The sequence below is a fragment of the Phasianus colchicus genome, chromosome 32 (assembly GCF_987193195.1).
Source record: "Phasianus colchicus chromosome 32, bPhaCol1.hap1.1, whole genome shotgun sequence".
In the NCBI taxonomy this organism is placed as follows: domain Eukaryota; kingdom Metazoa; phylum Chordata; class Aves; order Galliformes; family Phasianidae; genus Phasianus; species Phasianus colchicus.
In genome coordinates this window covers 1,896,493-1,913,915 of record NC_143467.1, presented here as the reverse complement: position 1 = coordinate 1,913,915, position 17,423 = coordinate 1,896,493, and the positions used below count along the sequence as shown (strand labels likewise).

Genomic DNA, 17,423 nt, shown 5'->3' with positions numbered 1-17,423 from the left:
CCAATGAGATCTCACCCTGTTTCTTTAGTCCCACCTATGGGTGACGCCTCCAGACTTCCCAACCAATCAGATCTCACCCTGTTTCTTTAATCCTGCCTATGGGTGATGCCTCCACACCTCTCAGCCAATGAGATCCCACCCTGTTCCTTTAGTCCCGCCTAGGGGTGGGACCATCACACCTCCCAGCCAATCAGATCCTGCCCTGTTTCTTTAGTCCCGCCTATGGGTGATGCCTCCAGACCTCTCAACCAATGAGATCCCGCCCTGTTTCTTTAGTCCCGCCTAGGGGCGGTGCCTCCACACCTCCCAACCAATGAGATCCCACCCTGTTCCTTTAGTCCCGCCTATGGGTAACGCCTCCAGACTTCCCAGCCAATCAGATCCCACCCTGTTTCTTTAGTCCTGCCTATGGGTGATGCCTCCACACCTCTCAGCCAATGAGATCCCACCCTGTTCCTTTAGTCCCGCCTAGGGGTGGGACCATCACACCTCCCAGCCAATCAGATCCTGCCCTGTTTCTTTAGTCCCGCCTATGGGTGATGCCTCCAGACGTCTCAACCAATCAGATGCCGCCCTGTTTCTTTAGTCCCGCCTAGGGGCGGTGCCTCCACACATCCCCACCAATGAGATTTCTCCGTGTTTGTTAAGTCCCGCCTAGGGGCGGTGCCTCCACACCTCTCAACCAATGAGATCCCGCCCTGTTTCTTTAGTCCCGCCTAGGGGTGGGACCATCACACCTCCCAGCCAATCAGATCCCGCCCTGGTTCTTCAATCCTGCCTATGGGCGGTGCCTCCACACCTCTCAACCAATGAGATCCCACCCTGTTCCTTTAGTCCCGCCTAGGGGTGGCACCATCACACCTCCCAGCCAATCAGATCCCACCCTGTTTCTTTAGTCCCGCCTATGGGTGATGCCTCCAGACCTCCCAACCAATGAGATCGCACCCTGTACCTTTAGTCCCGCCTAGGGGTGGGGCCACCACACCTCCCAGCCAATCAGATCCCGCCATGGTTCTTCAATCCTGCCTATGGGTGATGCCTCCACACCTCTCAACCAATGAGATCCCACCCTGTTCCTTTAGTCCCGCCTAGGGGTGGGACCATCACACCTCTCAGCCAATCAGATCCCACCCTGTTTCTTTAGTCCCGCCTAGGGGTGACGCCTCCAGACTTCCCAGCCAATCAGCTCCCGCCCTGTTTCTTTAGTCCCGCCTATGGGTGATGCCTCCACACCTCTCAACCAATGAGATCCCGCCCTGTTTCTTTAGTCCCACCTAGGGGCGGTGCCTCCACACCTCCCCACCAATGAGATTTCTCTGTGTTTGTTAAGTCCCGCCTAGGGGCGGTGCCTCCACACCTCCCAACCAATGAGATCCCACCCTGTTCCTTTAGTCCCGCCTAGGGGTGGGGCCACCACACCTCCCAGCCAATCAGATCCCACCCTGTTTCTTTAGTCCCGCCTATGGGTGATGCCTCCAGACCTCCCAACCAATGAGATCCCGCCCTGATTCTTTAGTCCCACCTAGGGGTGGGACCACCACACCTCCCAACCAATCAGATCCTGTCCCTCTTCTGAAGCCCCGCCTAGGGGGCGGTACCTGTGTATCGCCCAGCCAATGAGAGCACAGCTCCCTCCTCCCCAGGCCGGCGGTGGTAAACGAGTTCTCCCCCAAGGGCCAGTGCTGTGGTGATGCTCTGTAGGTAATGGGCAACTAAAATCCCTGTGGAATAAAAATAAAGGAGAGGAAAAGATGAAAATGAGTGGTGGAAGAGGAGAAGGAGGAGCTGAGCTGAAATTTGGGGGAAAAGAAGGAAATTTGGCAGAGAGAAAAATTACAAATGGGAAAAAACGGCCCCCCCCCAAAATAAAAGGTGGGGGAAAAATCGATGGGAAAATTTTTGTAAAATGGGAAATAAAAATGAAATCTGGGATAAAAGGAATGAAAAAACAAGAAAGAAATGGGGAAAAGGGGGGGAAAAAGGGGGAAAAATTCCAAAGAAGTGCTGAGGCCACAAATAATGGGGGAAAAAAAGAAAGCTGGGGGAAAATCATGGGGAAAAAGGGGGGAAAAGGGGGGGAAATATGGGGGAAAGGGGGGAAAAGGGGAAAAAGGGGGAAAAAGGGGGGAAAAAGGGGGGAAAAGGGGGAAAAGGGGAAAAAGGGGGGAAAAAGGGGGGAAAGGGGAGGAAATGGAGGGGAAAAGGGGGGAAAGGGGGGGAAAGGGGGGAAAGGAGGGGGAAAAGAGGGGGAAAGGAGGGGGAAAAGAGGGGGAAAGGAGGGGGAAAAGAGGGGGAAAGGAGGGGGAAAAGAGGGGGAAAAGGAGGGGAAATGGAGGGGGAAAAGGGGGAAATATGGGTGAAAAGGGGGAAAAAGAGGGGAAAAGGGGGGGAAATGGAGTGGAAAAGGAGGGGAAAAGGGGAAAAGGGGGGAAAAGGGGGGAAATGGAGGGGTAAAGTGGGAAAAGGGGGGGAAAAGGGGAGGAAAGGGGGGAAAAGGAGGGGAAAAGGGGGGAAAAGGGGGGGAAAGGGGAAAAAGGGGAAAAAGGGGAAAAAGGGGAAAAAGGGGGGGAAATGGAGGGGAAAAGGGGGAAAAGGGGGAAAAGGGGGGGAAAAGGGGAGGAAAGGGGGGAAAAGGGGGGAAAAGGGGGGAAAGGGGGGAAGAAAGAGCAAAAAGGGGGAAATATGGGGGAAAAGGGGGAAAAAAGTGGGGAAAAGGGGGGAAAAGAGGGGGAAAAGAGGGGGAAAAGAGGGGGAAATGGAGGGGAAAAAGGGGCAAAAAGGGGGAAATATGGGTGAAAAGGGGAAAAAAGAGGAGAAAAGGGGGGGAAATGGAGTGGAAAAGGAGGGGAAAAGGGGGAAAAGGGAGAAAAGGGGGAAAAGGGGGAAAGAGGGGGAAAGAGGGGGAAAGAGGGGGAAAGAGGGGGAAAGAGGGGGAAAGAGGGGGGAAAAGGGGGAAAAGGGGGGAAAAGGGGGGAAATAAGGGGAAAAGGGGGGGAAAGGGGGGAAAAGGGGGGAAAAGGGGGGAAAGGGAGAAAAGGGGGAAAAGGGGGAAAAGGGGGAAAGGAGGGGGAAAAGAGGGGGAAAAGAGGGGGAAAGAGGGGGAAAGAGGGGGAAAAGGGGGAAAAGGGGGAAAAGGGGGAAAAGGGGGGAAAAGGGGGGAATAAGGAGAAAAGGGGGGAAAAGGGAGGGAAAAGGGGGTGAAAAGGGGGGAAAAGGGGGGAAAAGGGGGGAAAAGGGGGAAATAAGGTGAAAAGGGGGGGAAAGGGGGGAAAAGGGGGAAAAAGGGAGAAAAGGGGGGAAAGGGAGAAAAGGGGGAAAAGGGGGAAAAGGGGGAAAAGGGGGAAAAGGGGGAAAAGGGGGAAAAGGGGGAAAAAAGCGAACAGGGGGAAAAGGGGGAAAAAGGGGGAAATGAAGGGGGAAAAAGGGGGAAATGAAGGGGGAAAAAGGGGGAAATGAAGGGGAAATAGAGAGGAAATGAAAGGGAAATAGAGGAAATGAAAGGGGAAATAAAAGGTGGAATAAAGGAGGAAGTAAAAGGGAAATAGAGAGAAAATAAAGGGGAAATAAAAAGGGGAATGAAGGGAAAATGAAGGGAAACGAAGGGGAAACAAAAGGGAAATAGAAAATAAAAGGGGAATAAAGGGGGGATAAAGAGGAAATAAAGGGGGAAATAAAGGGGAACTAAAAGGGAAATAAAAGGGAAATGGAAAATAAAGGAAAAATAAAGGGGAAATAAAGGAGGAAATAAGAGGGGAACAAAAGGGAAATAGAGAAAATGAAGTGGAAATGAAGGGAAAATGAAAGGGAAATGAAAGGGAAATAGAGAAAATGAAGGGGGAATGAAGGGGAAATAAAAGGGGGAATAAAAGGGAAATGAAGAGGAAATAAAGGGGATAAAGGGGAAATAAAGGGAAAATGAAACTGAAATGAAGGGGAAAATAAGAGGGAAATAAAAGGGAAATGGAGGAAATGAAGGGGAAACAAAAGGGGGAATAAAGGGGAAATGAAGAGGAAATGAAAGGGAAATAGAAAAACTGAAAGGGGAAAAGGGGGGAAATAAAAGGGAAATAGAAAATAAAGGGGAAATGGAGGAAATGAAGAGGAAATAAAAGGGGGAATAAAAGGGAAATGAAGAGGAAATGAAAGGGAAATAGAGAAAATGATGGGGGAAAAGGGGGGAAATAAAAGGGAAATAAAGAGGAAATAAAGGGGAAATAGTGAAAATAAAGGGGAAATAAAAGGGGGAATAAAGGGGAAATAAAGGCCCCCATTTTGAGATCGAAACCCCAAATCCTACAATTTTGGGGCCAAATTTCTGAATTTTCCCAATTTTTTGGTCTCATTGAAACCCCCCAATTTCAGGGTCCGATTTAGGGCTGAAATTTTGGGGTGAAAAAAGCAAATTTGGGGCAAATTTGGGCAATTTTGGGGTCCTCCACTTTGAGATCGAAACCCCAAAATACCCCAATTTTGGGGTCAGATTTGAGCCCCAATTTTGGGGCCAAATTTCGGAATTTTCCCAATTTTTGGGCCACAATGAAATCTGTCAATTTCAGGGTCTGATTTAGGGTTGAAATTTTGGGGTGAAAAAAGCAAATTTCGGGGAAATTTCGGGTTTCCCTTTTTGAGATCGAAACCCCAAAATCCTCCAATTTTGGGGTCAGATTTGAGTCCCAATTTTGGGGCCAAATTTCTGAATTTTCCCAATTTTTTGGTCTCATTGAAACCCCCCAATTTCAGGGTCCGATTTAGAGCCCCGATTTTGGGGTGAAAAAAAGCAAATTTGGGGCAAATTTGGGCAATTTTGGGGTCCCCCACTTTGAGATCGAAACCCCAAAATCCTCCAATTTTGGGGTCAGATTTGAGTCCCAATTTTGGGGCCAAATTTCTGAATTCCCCCAATTTTTTGGTCTCTTTTTGATCCTCCCATTATAGGGTCCGATTTAGGGTTGAAATTTTGGGGTGAAAAAAGCAAATTTGGGGCAAATTTCGGCAATTTTGGGGTCCCCCATTTTGAGATCGAAACCCCAAATCCTCCAATTTTGGGGTCAGATTTGAGCCCCAATTTTGGGGCCAAATTTCTGAATTCCCCCGATTTTTAGGTCTCATTGAAACCCCCCAATTTCAGGGTCTGATTTAGGGTTGAAATTTTGGGGTGAAAAAAGTAAATTTGGGGCAAATTTGGGCAATTTTGGGGTCCCCCACTTTGAGATCGAAACCCCAAAATCCTCCAATTTTGGGGTCAGATTTGAGTCCCAATTTTGGGGCCAAATTTCTGAATTCCCCCGATTTTTAGGTCTCATTGAAACCCCCCAATTTCAGGGTCTGATTTAGGGTTGAAATTTTGGGGTGAAAAAAGTAAATTTGGGGCAAATTTGGGCAATTTTGGGGTCCCCCACTTTGAGATCGAAACCCCAAAATCCTCCAATTTTGGGGTCAGATTTGAGTCCCAATTTTGGGGCCAAATTTCTGAATTTTCCCAATTTTTTGGTCTCTTTATGATCCTCCCATTATAGGGTCTGATTCGGGGCTGAAATTTTGGGGTGAAAAAAGCAAATTTGGGGCAAATTTGGGCAATTTTGGGGTCCCCCATGTTGAGATTGAAACCCCAAAATCCTCCAGTTTTGGGGTCAGAGTCCCAATTTTGGGGCCAAATTTCTGAATTCCCCCAATTTTTTGGTCTCATTGAAACCCCCCAACTTCAGGGTCTGATTTAGAGCCCCAATTTTGGGGTGAAAAAAGTAAATTTGGGGCAAATTTGGGCAATTTTGGGGTCCCCCACTTTGAGATCGAAACCCCAAATCCCACAGTTTTGGGGTCTCTTTTAGTGCCCAATTTTGAGGCCAGATTTCTGAATTCCTCCAATTTTTTGGTCTCTTTTTGATCCTCCCATTATAGGGTCCGATTTAGGGTTGAAATTTTGGGGTGAAAAAAGCAAATTTGGGGCAAATTTGGGCAATTTTGGGGTTTTTCAACCCCCCCAAACTCACCGGATCCCATGAGGACGTCGGGGTTCCCCAAGGTGAGCGCGGCTGTGAAATCGGCCCCCCGATATTCGGCGTCCATCTGCCAGTTCACAAACTTGGACTGCTGCGTCTGTGCCAAAAAAAGCCACAAAACGACCCAAAATGAGCCAAATTTGGGCAGATTTGGGAAAAAACATTACTTTCAGAAAACGAGCCTGAATGACATGGATTGAAGGCAATGAAAAGGACTGAAATGGCCCCAAAACGACCCCAAAAACTTCACCTAGAAGGTCACAAATGTGGAATCTTGTGTATTTGCCAAAAAAAAGCCAAAAAATGACCCAAAATGAGCTAAATTTGGGTGGATTTGGGAAAAAACATTACTTTCGGAAAACGAGCCCGAATGACACGGATTGAAGGCAATGAAAAGGACTGAAATGGCCCCAAAATGACCCCAAAATGATCCCCAAAATGTTCATCTTTTGGGTCAGAAATAGCATAGATCAAAACGGCTCAAAGTGACCCAAAATGAGCCAAATTTGGGCAGATTTGGGAAAAAACATTACTTTCGGAAAATGAGCCCGAATGACACGGATTGAGGGCAATGAAAAGGACTGAAATGGCCCCAAAATGACCCCAAAATTGTGTCAGGAATGTGAGAAATGCGGTCAACTGCGTCTGTGCCAAAAAACGCCACAAAACGACCCAAAATGAGCCAAATTTGGGCGGATTTGGGAAAAAACATTACTTTCGGAAAACGAGCCCAAATGATGCAAATTGAAGGCAATGAAAAGGACTGAAATGGCCCCAAAACGACCCAAAAATTGGGTCAGGAATGTGAGAAATGCGGTCAACTGCATCTGTACCAAAAAACACCAGAAAATGACCCAAAATGAGCGAAATTTGGGCAGATTTGGGAAAAAACATTACTTTCGGAAAACGAGCCCGAATGACAGAGATTGAAGGCAATGAAAAGGACTGAAATGGCCCCAAAATGACCCCAAAATTGTGTCAGGAATGTGAGAAATGCGGTCAACTGCGCCTGTGCCAAAAAACGCCACAAAACGACCCAAAATGAGCCAAATTTGGGGTGGATTTGGGAAAAAACATTACTTTCGGAAAACGAGCCTGAATGACACGGATTGAAGGCAATGAAAAGGGCTGAAATGGCCCCAAAATGACCCCAAAATTGGGTCAGGAATGTGAGAAATGCAGTCAGCTTCAGCTGTGCGAAAAAAAGCCAACAAATGACCCAAAATGAGCCAAATTTGGGCGGATTTGGGAAAAAACATTACTTTCGGAAAACGAGCCCGAATGACACGGATTGAGGGCAATGAAAAGGACTGAAATGGCCCCAAAATGACCCCAAAATGGTCCCCAAAATGTTCATCTTTTGGGTCAGAAATAGCATAGATCAAAACGGCTCAATGTGACCCAAAATGAGACAAATTTGGGCAGATTTGGGAAAAAACATTACTTCCGGAAAACGAGCCCAAATGACACGGATTGAGGGCAATGAAAAGGACTGAAATGGCCCCAAAATGACCCAAAAATTGGGTCAGGAACGCGAGAAATGCAGTCAGCTTCAGCTGTGTGAAAAAAAGCCAAAAAATGACCCAAAATGAGCCAAATTTGGGCGGATTTGGGAAAAAACATTACTTTCAGAAAACGAGCCCGAATGACACAGATTGAGGGCAATGAAAAGGACTGAAATGGCCCCAAAATGACCCCAAAATGATCCCCAAAATGTTCATCTTTTGGGTCAGAAATAGCATAGATCAAAACGGCTCAAAGTGACCCAAAATGAGCCAAATTTGGGCAGATTTGGGAAAAAACGTTACTTTCGGAAAACGAGCCCGAATGACACAGATTGAGGGCAGTGAAAAGGACTGAAATGGCCCCAAAACGGCCCCAAAAACTTCACCTAGAAGGTCACAAATGTGGAATCTTGTGTATTTGCCAAAAAAAAATGCCACAAAACGACCCAAAATGAGCCAAATCTGGGCAGATTTGGGAAAAAACATTACTTCCGGAAAACGAGCCCAAATGACACGGATTGAGGGCAATGAAAAGGACTGAAATGGCCCCAAAACGACCCCAAAATTGTGTCAGGAATGTGAGAAATGCCGTCAACTGCATCTGTGCCAAAAAACACCAGAAAATGACCCAAAATGAGCGAAATTTGGGCAGATTTGGGAAAAAACATTACTTTCGGAAAACGAGCCCGAATGACACGGATTGAGGGCAATGAAAAGGACTGAAATGGCCCCAAAATGACCCAAAAACTTCACCTAGAAAGTCACAAATGTGGAATCTTGTGTATTTGCCAAAAAAAAGCCAAAAAAAGACCCAAAATGAGCCAAATTTGGGCGGATTTGGGAAAAAACGTTACTTTTGGAAAACGAGCCCGTATGACACGGATTGAGGGCAATGAAAAGGACTGAAATGGTCCCCAAATGACCCCAAAATTGACCCCAAAATGTTCATCTTTTGGGTCAGAAATAGCATAGATCAAAACGGCTCAAAGTGACCCAAAATGAGCCAAATTTGGGCGGATTTGGGAAAAAACATTACTTTCAGAAAACGAGCCCGTATGACACGGATTGAGGGCAATGAAAAGGACTGAAATGGTCCCCAAATGACCCCAAAATTGACCCCAAAATGTTCATCTTTTGGGTCAGAAATAGCATAGATCAAAACGGCTCAAAGTGACCCAAAATGAGCCAAATTTGGGCAGATTTGGGAAAAAACATTACTTTCCCCAAACGACCCCAAATGGAACAAAAAATACCCATCTTTCACACCCAACTCCCCAAAAATGACCCAAAATTATGCAAAATTAACCAAAAATTCACATTTTTGGATCCCAGCGTTGATCAAAACGGCCCAAAGTCACCCAAAATCACCCAAATTCACCCAGATTTGGGAAAAAACATTACTTTCCCCAAACAACCCCAAAACAACCCCAAAACAACACCCCCCAAAATGACCCCATTTCTCCCCAATTTCAAACCTTCCAAAACCCCCCAAATGACCCAAAAACGACCCAAAATCGACAGAATTCAACCCAAAATTCTCCTTCTCCCTCCCCATCCCCGTTTTGGGGTGAAAAACAGCGATTTTGGGACCTGGCAGGCATGAATAGGATCACAGAAAGGACTCAAACTGACCCCAAAATGCCCACAAACGACCCCAAAATGACCCAAAATGACCCCAAAAATTCACATTTTTGGATCCCATCGAGGATCAAAACGGCCCAAAGTCACCCAAAATCACCCAAATTCACCCAGATTTGGGAAAAAACATTACTTTCCCCAAACGACCACGTTTTAAGCCCATTGAAAGGGACTGGAACGCTCCTAAATGACCCAAAATCGACAGAATTCAACCCAAAATTCCCCCTCACCCCCCCCGGCCCCGTTTTGGGGTGAAAAAGGTGGATTTTGGGACCTGGCAGGCATGAATAGGATCACAGAAAGGACTCAAACTGACCCCAAAATGCCCACAAACGACCCCAAAAAGACCCAAAATGACCAAAAACGACCCAAAAATTCACATTTTTGGATCCCAGCGTTGATCAAAACGGCCCAAACTCACCCAAAATCACCCCAATTCCCCCAGATTTGGGAAAAAACATTACTTTCCCCAAACGACCACGTTTTAAGCCCATTGAAAGGGACTGGAACGCTCCTAAATGACCCAAAATGATCCCAAATTGACCCAAAATCGACAGAATTCAACCCAAAATTCCCCCTCCCCCCCCCCGTCCCCGTTTTGGGGTGAAAAAGGTGGATTTTGGGACCTGGCAGGCCAGCTTTGCCCTGAGGTTTGGGGTGAGGAGATGCAGGAGCTGCGCGCTGAGGCTTCCGCTGCCATCCATGGATCCAACCAGCACTGGAAAAGCCTTTTTTTGGGGCAAAAAAAGGAGATTTTGGGGTTTTGGGGAGGTGAAAAAGTGGGGATTCTGGCGGATCGTTGGGATTTTGTGCCCAAAATCCCCAGTTTTCACCCCAAAATTCTCGTTTTTTACCTCAAAAACCTCACCTGTTCGATGCCCCCCAAACAAGAGCCAACCCCATTTCCCCCATTTGTTCCCAAAATCCCCATTTTTCACCCCAAATTTCCCCAAAATCCCCATTTTTAACCCCAAAACTCCCAATTTCCCCCCAAACCCCATTTTTCACCCCAAAATCCCCATTTTTCACCCCAAAATCCACATTTTTATGTCCCAAGATCCCACCCAATGCTGCCTCCCAACCCCCAAAAATCCCCCATTTCTCCCCATTTGTTCCCAAAATCCCCATTTTTCACCCCAAATTTGCCCAAAATCTCCATTTTTCACCCCAAAATCCCATATAATTGACCTCCCCCAGCCCCCCCAAAGCCCCTATTTCGCCCACTTCTTCCCAAAATCCCCTTTTTTCACCCCAAATTTGCCCCAAAACCCCCATTTTTCACCCAAAATTTGCCCCAAATCCCCATTTTCACCCCAAAACCCAAATGTCCCCAAATCCGCCCTTTTATGCCCCAAAATCCCCATTTTTCACCCCAAAATCCCACCCCAATGCTGCCCCCAACCCCCCAAATCCCCCATTTCCCCCATTTCTTCCAAAAATCCCAATTTTCACCCGAAATTCTCCCCAAATCCCCATTTTCACCCCAAAACCCAAATGTCCCCAAATCCGCCCTTTTATGTCCCAAAATCCCAATTTTTCACCCCAAAATCCCACCCTGATGCTGCCTCCCAACCCCCAAAAACCCCCATTTCCCCCATTTCTTCCCAAAATCCCATTTTTCATCCCAAATTCCCCCAAAATCCCCATTTTTTACCCCAAAACCCAAATGCCCCCAAATCCGCCCTTTTATGTCCCAAAATCCCCATTTTTCACCCCAAAATCCCAACCAATGCAGCCTCCTAACCCCCAAAATCCCCCATTTCTCCCCATTTGTTCCCAAAATCCCCATTTTTCACCCCAAAACTCCCAAAATCCCCATTTTTCACCCCAAAAGCCCCATTTTCACCCCAAAACCACATTTTTCACCCCAAAACCCAAATGTCCCAAATTCCCCATTTTTATGTCCCCAAAATCCCCATTTTTCACCCCAAAATCCCAAATAATTGACCTCCCCCAGCACCCCAAACCCCCTATTTTCCCCATTTCTTCCCAAAATCCCATTTTTCACCCCAAATTTGCCCTAAAATCCCCATTTTTCACCCCAAATTCTCCCCAAATCCCCATTTTCACCCCAAAACCCAAATGTCCCAAATTCCCCATTTTTATGTCCCCAAATCCCCATTTTTCACCCCAAAATCCCACCCAATGCTGCCCCCCGACCCCCAAAATCCCCTATTTCTCCCCATTTGTTCCCAAAATTCCCATTTTTCACCCCAAATTTGCCCCAAATACCCATTTTTTACCCCAAAACTCCCCATTTCCCCCAAAACCCCATTTTTCGCCCCAAATTCCCCATTTTTATGTCCCCAAAATCCCCATTTTTCACCCCAAAATCCCACCCCAATGCTGCCCCCAACCCCCAAAATCCCCCATTTCTCCCCATTTCCCCCATTTCTTCCCAAAATCCCCATTTTTCACCCCAAATTTCCCCCAAATCCCCATTTTTCACCCCAAAACCCCCGATTTGCCCAAAATCGCCCTTTTTCACCCCAAAACTGACCTCGTTGGGGCCCACTTGGTGCCCTCCCACGTAGGTGGCCCCAAAATGATAAGCCGACTCCCCGACGGTGCTCAGCGCCACGGTGTGGTTCACCTATGGACCAAAATCGCCCTTTTTGACCCCAAAAATCACTCCCCAAAATGGCTGCTTTTCAAAATGCCAAAAATCGACATTTTCAGACCCCAAATCCCAGCGTTTCGACCCAAAATTCCACCATATCCCCATAAGACACAACTCCCCAAAATTGTAGTGTCGGACCCCAAAAATCCACTAAAAAATATCCACATTTTGACCCCAAATCGCCCTTTCTTACCCCAAAAATCACTCCCCAAAATGGCTGTTTTTCAACGCGCCAAAAATCGACATTTTCAGACACAAAATTGCAGCATTTCGACCCAAAATTGCACTGTATCCCCATAGGACAGAGCTTCCCAAAATCGCAGTCTTATACCCCAAAAATCCAGCACCAAAAAATCGACATTTTGACCCCAAATCGCCCTTTCTTACCCCAAAAATCACTCCCCAAAATGGCTGTTCATCAATGCGCCAAAAATCGACATTTTCAGACACAAAATTGCAGTTTTTCGACCCAAAATTCCACCGTATCCCCATAAGATACAACTCCCCGAAATTCCCTTCTTTTAAACCAAAAATCTAGCACCAAAAAATCGACATTTTGACCCCAAATCGCCCTTTTTGACCCCAAAAATCACTTCCCAAAATGGCTGTTTTTCAACGCGCCAAAAATCGACATTTTCAGACACAAAATCCCAGCGTTTTGACCCAAAATTGCACTGCATCCCCATAAAACACAACCACCCAAAAGTGCACTGATTTACCCCAAAAATCCACTAAAAAATATCCACATTTTGACCCCAAATCGCCCTTTTTGACCCCAAAAATCACTCCCCAAAATGGCTGTTTTTCAATGCGCCAAAAATCGACATTTTCAGACCCAAAATCACAGCTTTTTGACCCAAAATTCCACCGTATCCCCATAAGACAGAACTCCCCGAAATTCCATTATTTTAAACCAAAAATCCACTACAAAAAATCGACATTTTGACCCCAAATCGCCCTTTTTGACCCCAAAAATCACTCCCCAAAATGGCTGTTTTTCAACACACCAAAAATCGACATTTTCAGACCCAAAATCCCAGCGTTTCGACCCAAAATTGCACTGTATTCCCATAGGAAACAACCACCCAAAAGTGCACTGATTTACCCCAAAAATGCGCTACAAAAAATTGACACTTTGACCCCAAATCGCCCTTTTTGACCCCAAAAATCACTCCCCAAAATGGCTGTTTCTCAACGCGCCAAAAATCGACATTTTCAGACCCAAAATCGCAGCGTTTTGACCCAAAATTCCACTGCATCCCCAACCTCATAAGAGCTCCCCCAACCCCATAAGAGCCTCCCCAGACCCCATAAGTTCCGATCCCATAAGAACCCCCCTGACCCCATAACCCCCCCCACCCCATAAGTCCCCCCGACCCCATAACCCCCACCCGACCCCGTAAGTTCCGACCCCATAACCCCCCCCGACCCTATAAGCCCCCCCCCAACCCCATAACCCCCACCCGACCCCATACGTTCCGACCCCATAACCCCCCCCGACCCCATAACCCCCCCGACCCCATAAGTTCCGACCCCATAAGAGCCCCCCTGACCCCATAACCCCCCCCGACCCCATAAGAGCCCCCCTGACCCCATAAGAGCCCCCCTGACCCCATAATGCCCCCCAAACCCGTAAGTTCTTACCCCATAAGAGGCTCCCTGACCCCATAACCCCGCCTGACCCCATAAGATCCCCCCTGACCCCATAACCCCCCCTGACCCCATAACCCCCACCTGATCCCATAAGAGCCCCCCTGACCCCATAACCCCCCCTGACCCCATAACCCCCACCTGACCCCATAAGAGCCCCCCTGACCCCATAACCCCCCCCGACCCCATAAGAGCCCCCCTGACCCCACAAGAGCCCCCCCAACCCCATAAGTTCCGACCCCATAAGAGCCCCCCCGACCCCATAATCCCCCCTGACCCCATAACCCCCCCTGACCCTATAAGAGCCCCCCCTAACCCTATAAGCCCCCTGACCCCATAAGTCCCCCCCTGACCCCATAAGTTCTGACCCCATAAGAGCCCCCCTGACCCCATATGTCCCCCTGACCCCATAATCCCCCCGACCCTATAAGAGCCCCCCTGACCCCATAACCCCCCCTGACACCATAAGAGCCCCCCAACCCCATAAGTCCCCCCCCGATCCCATAAGAGCCCCCCTGACCCCATAAGAGCCCCCCTGACCCCATAACCCTCCCTGACCCCAAAACACCCCCGACCCCATAAGAGCCCCTCCTGACCCCATAACCCCCCCTGACCCCATAACCCCCCCCGACCCCATAAGAGCTCCCCCGACCCCATAAGTTCCGACCCTATAAGAGCCCCCCTGACCCCATAACCCCCCCGGACCCCATAAGAGCCCCCCTGACCCCATAACCCCCACCTGACCCCATAACCCCCACCTGACCCCATAAGAGCCCCCCTGACCCCATAACCCCCCCCGACCCCATAAGAGCCCCCCTGACCCCACAAGAGCCCCCCCGACCCCATAATCCCCCCTGACCCCATAACCCCCCCCAACCCCATAAGAGCCCCCCTGACCCCATAACCCTCCCTGACCCCATAATCCCCCCTGACCCCATAACCCCCACCTGACCCCATAAGAGCCCCCCTGACCCCATAACCCCCCCCGACCCCATAAGAGCCCCCCTGACCCCACAAGAGCCCCCCCGACCCCATAAGTTCCGACCCCATAAGAGCCCCCCCGACGCCATAATCCCCCCTGACCCCATAACCCCCCCCAACCCCATAAGAGCCCCCCTGACCCCATAACCCCCCCGACCCTATAAGCCCCCCCCCGACCCCATAAGTTCCGACCCCATAAGAGCCCCTCCAACCCCATAACCCCCCCAACCCTATAAGAGCCCCCCCCCCAGACCCTATAAGATCCCCCTGACCCTATAAGCCTCCCCCGACCCCATAACCCCCCCCCGACCCCATAAGTTCCGACCCCATAAGAGCTGCCCCGACCCCATAACCCCCCCCGACCCCATAAGCACCCCCCCGACCCCATAACCCCCCGACCCCATAAGAGCCCCCGAACCCATAACCCCCCCGACCCTATAAGAGTCCCCCAACCCTATAAGCCACCCCCGACCCCATAACCCCCCGACCCCATAACCCCCACCCGACCCCATAAGTTCCGACCCCATAAAAGCACCCCTGACCCCATAACCCCCCCAGACCCTATAAGAGCCCCCCCGACCCCATAACCCCCACCCGACCCCATAAGAGCCCCCCTGACCCCATAACCCCCCCGACCCCATAAGAGCCCCCCCGACCCCATAAGTTCCGACCCTATAAGAGCCCCCCCGACCCCATAACCCCCCCCGACCCCATAAGTTCTGACCCCATAAGTTCTGACCCCTTAAGCCTCCTGACCCCATAAGAGCCCCCCTGACCTCATAACCCCCCCCGACCTCATAACCCCCCATGACCCCATAACCCCTCCTGATCCTATAAGCCCCCCCCGACCCCATAACCCTCCCTGACCCCATAAGAGCCCCTCTTGACCCCATAAGAGCCCCCCTGACCCCATAACCCCCCCCGACCCCATAACCCCCACCCGACCCCGTAAGTTCCGACCCCATAACCCCCCCCGACCCTATAAGCCCCCCCCAACCCCATAACCCCCACCCAACCCCATAAGTTCCGACCCCATAAGAGCCCCCCCAACCCCATAACCCCCGCTGACCCCATAACCCCCCCAACCCTATAAGAGCCCCCCCCCTGACCCTATAAGAGCCCCCCCTCAACCTATAAGCCCCCCGACCCCATAACCCCCCCCGACCCCATAAGAGCCCCCCTGACCCCACAAGAGCCCCCACGACCCCATAAGTTCCGACCCCATAAGAGCCCCCCCGACCCCATAACCCCCCCGAACCCTATAAGAGCCCCCCTGACCCCATAACCCTCCCCGACCCCATAAGTTCCGACCCCATAAGCCCCCCCCCGACCCCATAACCCCCCCGACCCCATAAGAGCCCCCCTGACCCCATAACCCCCCCCGACCCTATAAGATCCCCCCGACCCTATAAGCCCCCCCCCCGACCCCGTAAGTTCCGACCCCATAACCCCCCCCGACCCTATAAGCCCCCCCCCAACCCCATAACCCCCACCCGACCCCATACATTCCGACCCCATAAGAGCCCCCCTGACCCCATAACCCCCACCGACCCTATAAGAGCCCGACCCTATAAGCCCCCCCCGACCCCATAACCCCCCCGACCCCATAAGTTCTGACCCCATAAGAGCCCCCCTGACCCCATAACCCCCCCTGACCCCATAAGAGCCCCCCTGACCCCATAACCCCCCCTGACCCCATAACCCCCCCCGACCCTATAAGAGCCCGACTCTATAACCCCCCCCGACCCCATAAGTTCCGACCCCATAAGAGCCCCCCTGACCCCATAACCCCCCCGACCCCATAAGAGCCCCCCCTGACCCCATAACCCCCCCGACCCTATAAGAGCCCGACCCCATAACCCCCCCGACCCCATAAGTTCCGACCCCATAAGAGCCCCCCTGACCCCATAACCCCCCCCAAACCCATAAGAGCCCCCCTGACCCCATAACCCCCCCTGACCCTATAAGCCCCCCCCAACCCCATAACCCCCCCTGACCCCATAAGAGCCCCCCCGACCACATAAGTTCTGACCCCATAAGTTCTGACCCCTTAAGCCTCCTGACCCCATAAGAGCCCCCCTGACCCCATAAGAGCCCCCCCGACCCCATAACCCCCCCCCGACCCCATAAGTTCCGACCCCATAAGCCCCCCCCCGACCCCATAACCCCCCCGACCCCATAAGCACCCCCCCAACCCCATAACCCCCCCCAACCCCATAAGAACCCCCCCAACCCCATAAGTTCTTACCCCATAAGAGCCCCCCCGACCCCATAACCCCCCCCGACCCTATAAGCCCCACCCCGACCCCATAACCCCCACCCGACCCCATAAGAGCCCCCCTGACCCCATAACCCCCCCAGACCCTATAAGCCCCCCCCAACCCCATAACCCCTCCTGACCCCATAAGACCCCCCCGACCCCATAAGTTCTGACCCCATAAGCCCCCCCGACCCCATAAGTTCTGACCCCATAAGTTCTGACCCCTTAAGCCTCCTGACCCCATAAGAGCCCCCCTGACCCCATGAGCCCCCCTGACCCCATAACCCCCCCTGACCCCCTAACCTCCCCTGACCCCATAACCCTCCCTGACCCCATAACCCCCCCCAGCCCTATAAGAACCCCCCGAACCCATAACCCCCCCGACCCCGTAAGTCCCCCCCCGACCCCATAACCCCCCCTGACCCTATAAGAGCCCCCCCTAAACCTATAAGCCCCCCGACCCCATAAGTTCCGACCCCATAAGAGCCCCCCTGACCCCATAACCACCCCTGACCCCATAACCCCCCCCGACCCCATAACCCTCCCTGACCCCATAAGAGCCCCCCCTGACCCCATAAGTTCCAACCCCATAAGCCCCCCCCCGACCCCATAACCCCCCCGACCCCATAAGTTCCGACCCCATAAGAGCCCCCCCGACCCCATAACCCCCCCTGACCCTATAAGAGCCCCCCCTGACCCCATAACCCCCCCGACCCCATAAGAGCCCCCCTGACCCCATAAGAGCCCCCCCGACCCCATAAGTTCCGACC

General features: G+C 51.0%; 1 protein-coding gene across 2 annotated transcripts in view; it reads right to left on the bottom strand.

The window, feature by feature from the left end:
• The window catches only part of TOMM40 (translocase of outer mitochondrial membrane 40), a 38,526-nt gene that overhangs the window by 12,693 nt on the left and 8,410 nt on the right, over positions 1-17,423 (bottom strand). For both annotated transcript variants that reach the window (XM_090128171.1, XM_090128170.1), the window contains exons 4-7: positions 11,643-11,735; positions 9,769-9,870; positions 5,991-6,096; positions 1,599-1,721 (exon numbers count right to left, since the gene is read on the bottom strand). In XM_090128171.1, coding sequence (XP_089984297.1) covers positions 1,599-1,721; positions 5,991-6,096; positions 9,769-9,870; positions 11,643-11,735 — 424 coding nt within the window. The remainder of the gene's footprint in view (positions 1-1,598; positions 1,722-5,990; positions 6,097-9,768; positions 9,871-11,642; positions 11,736-17,423) is intronic.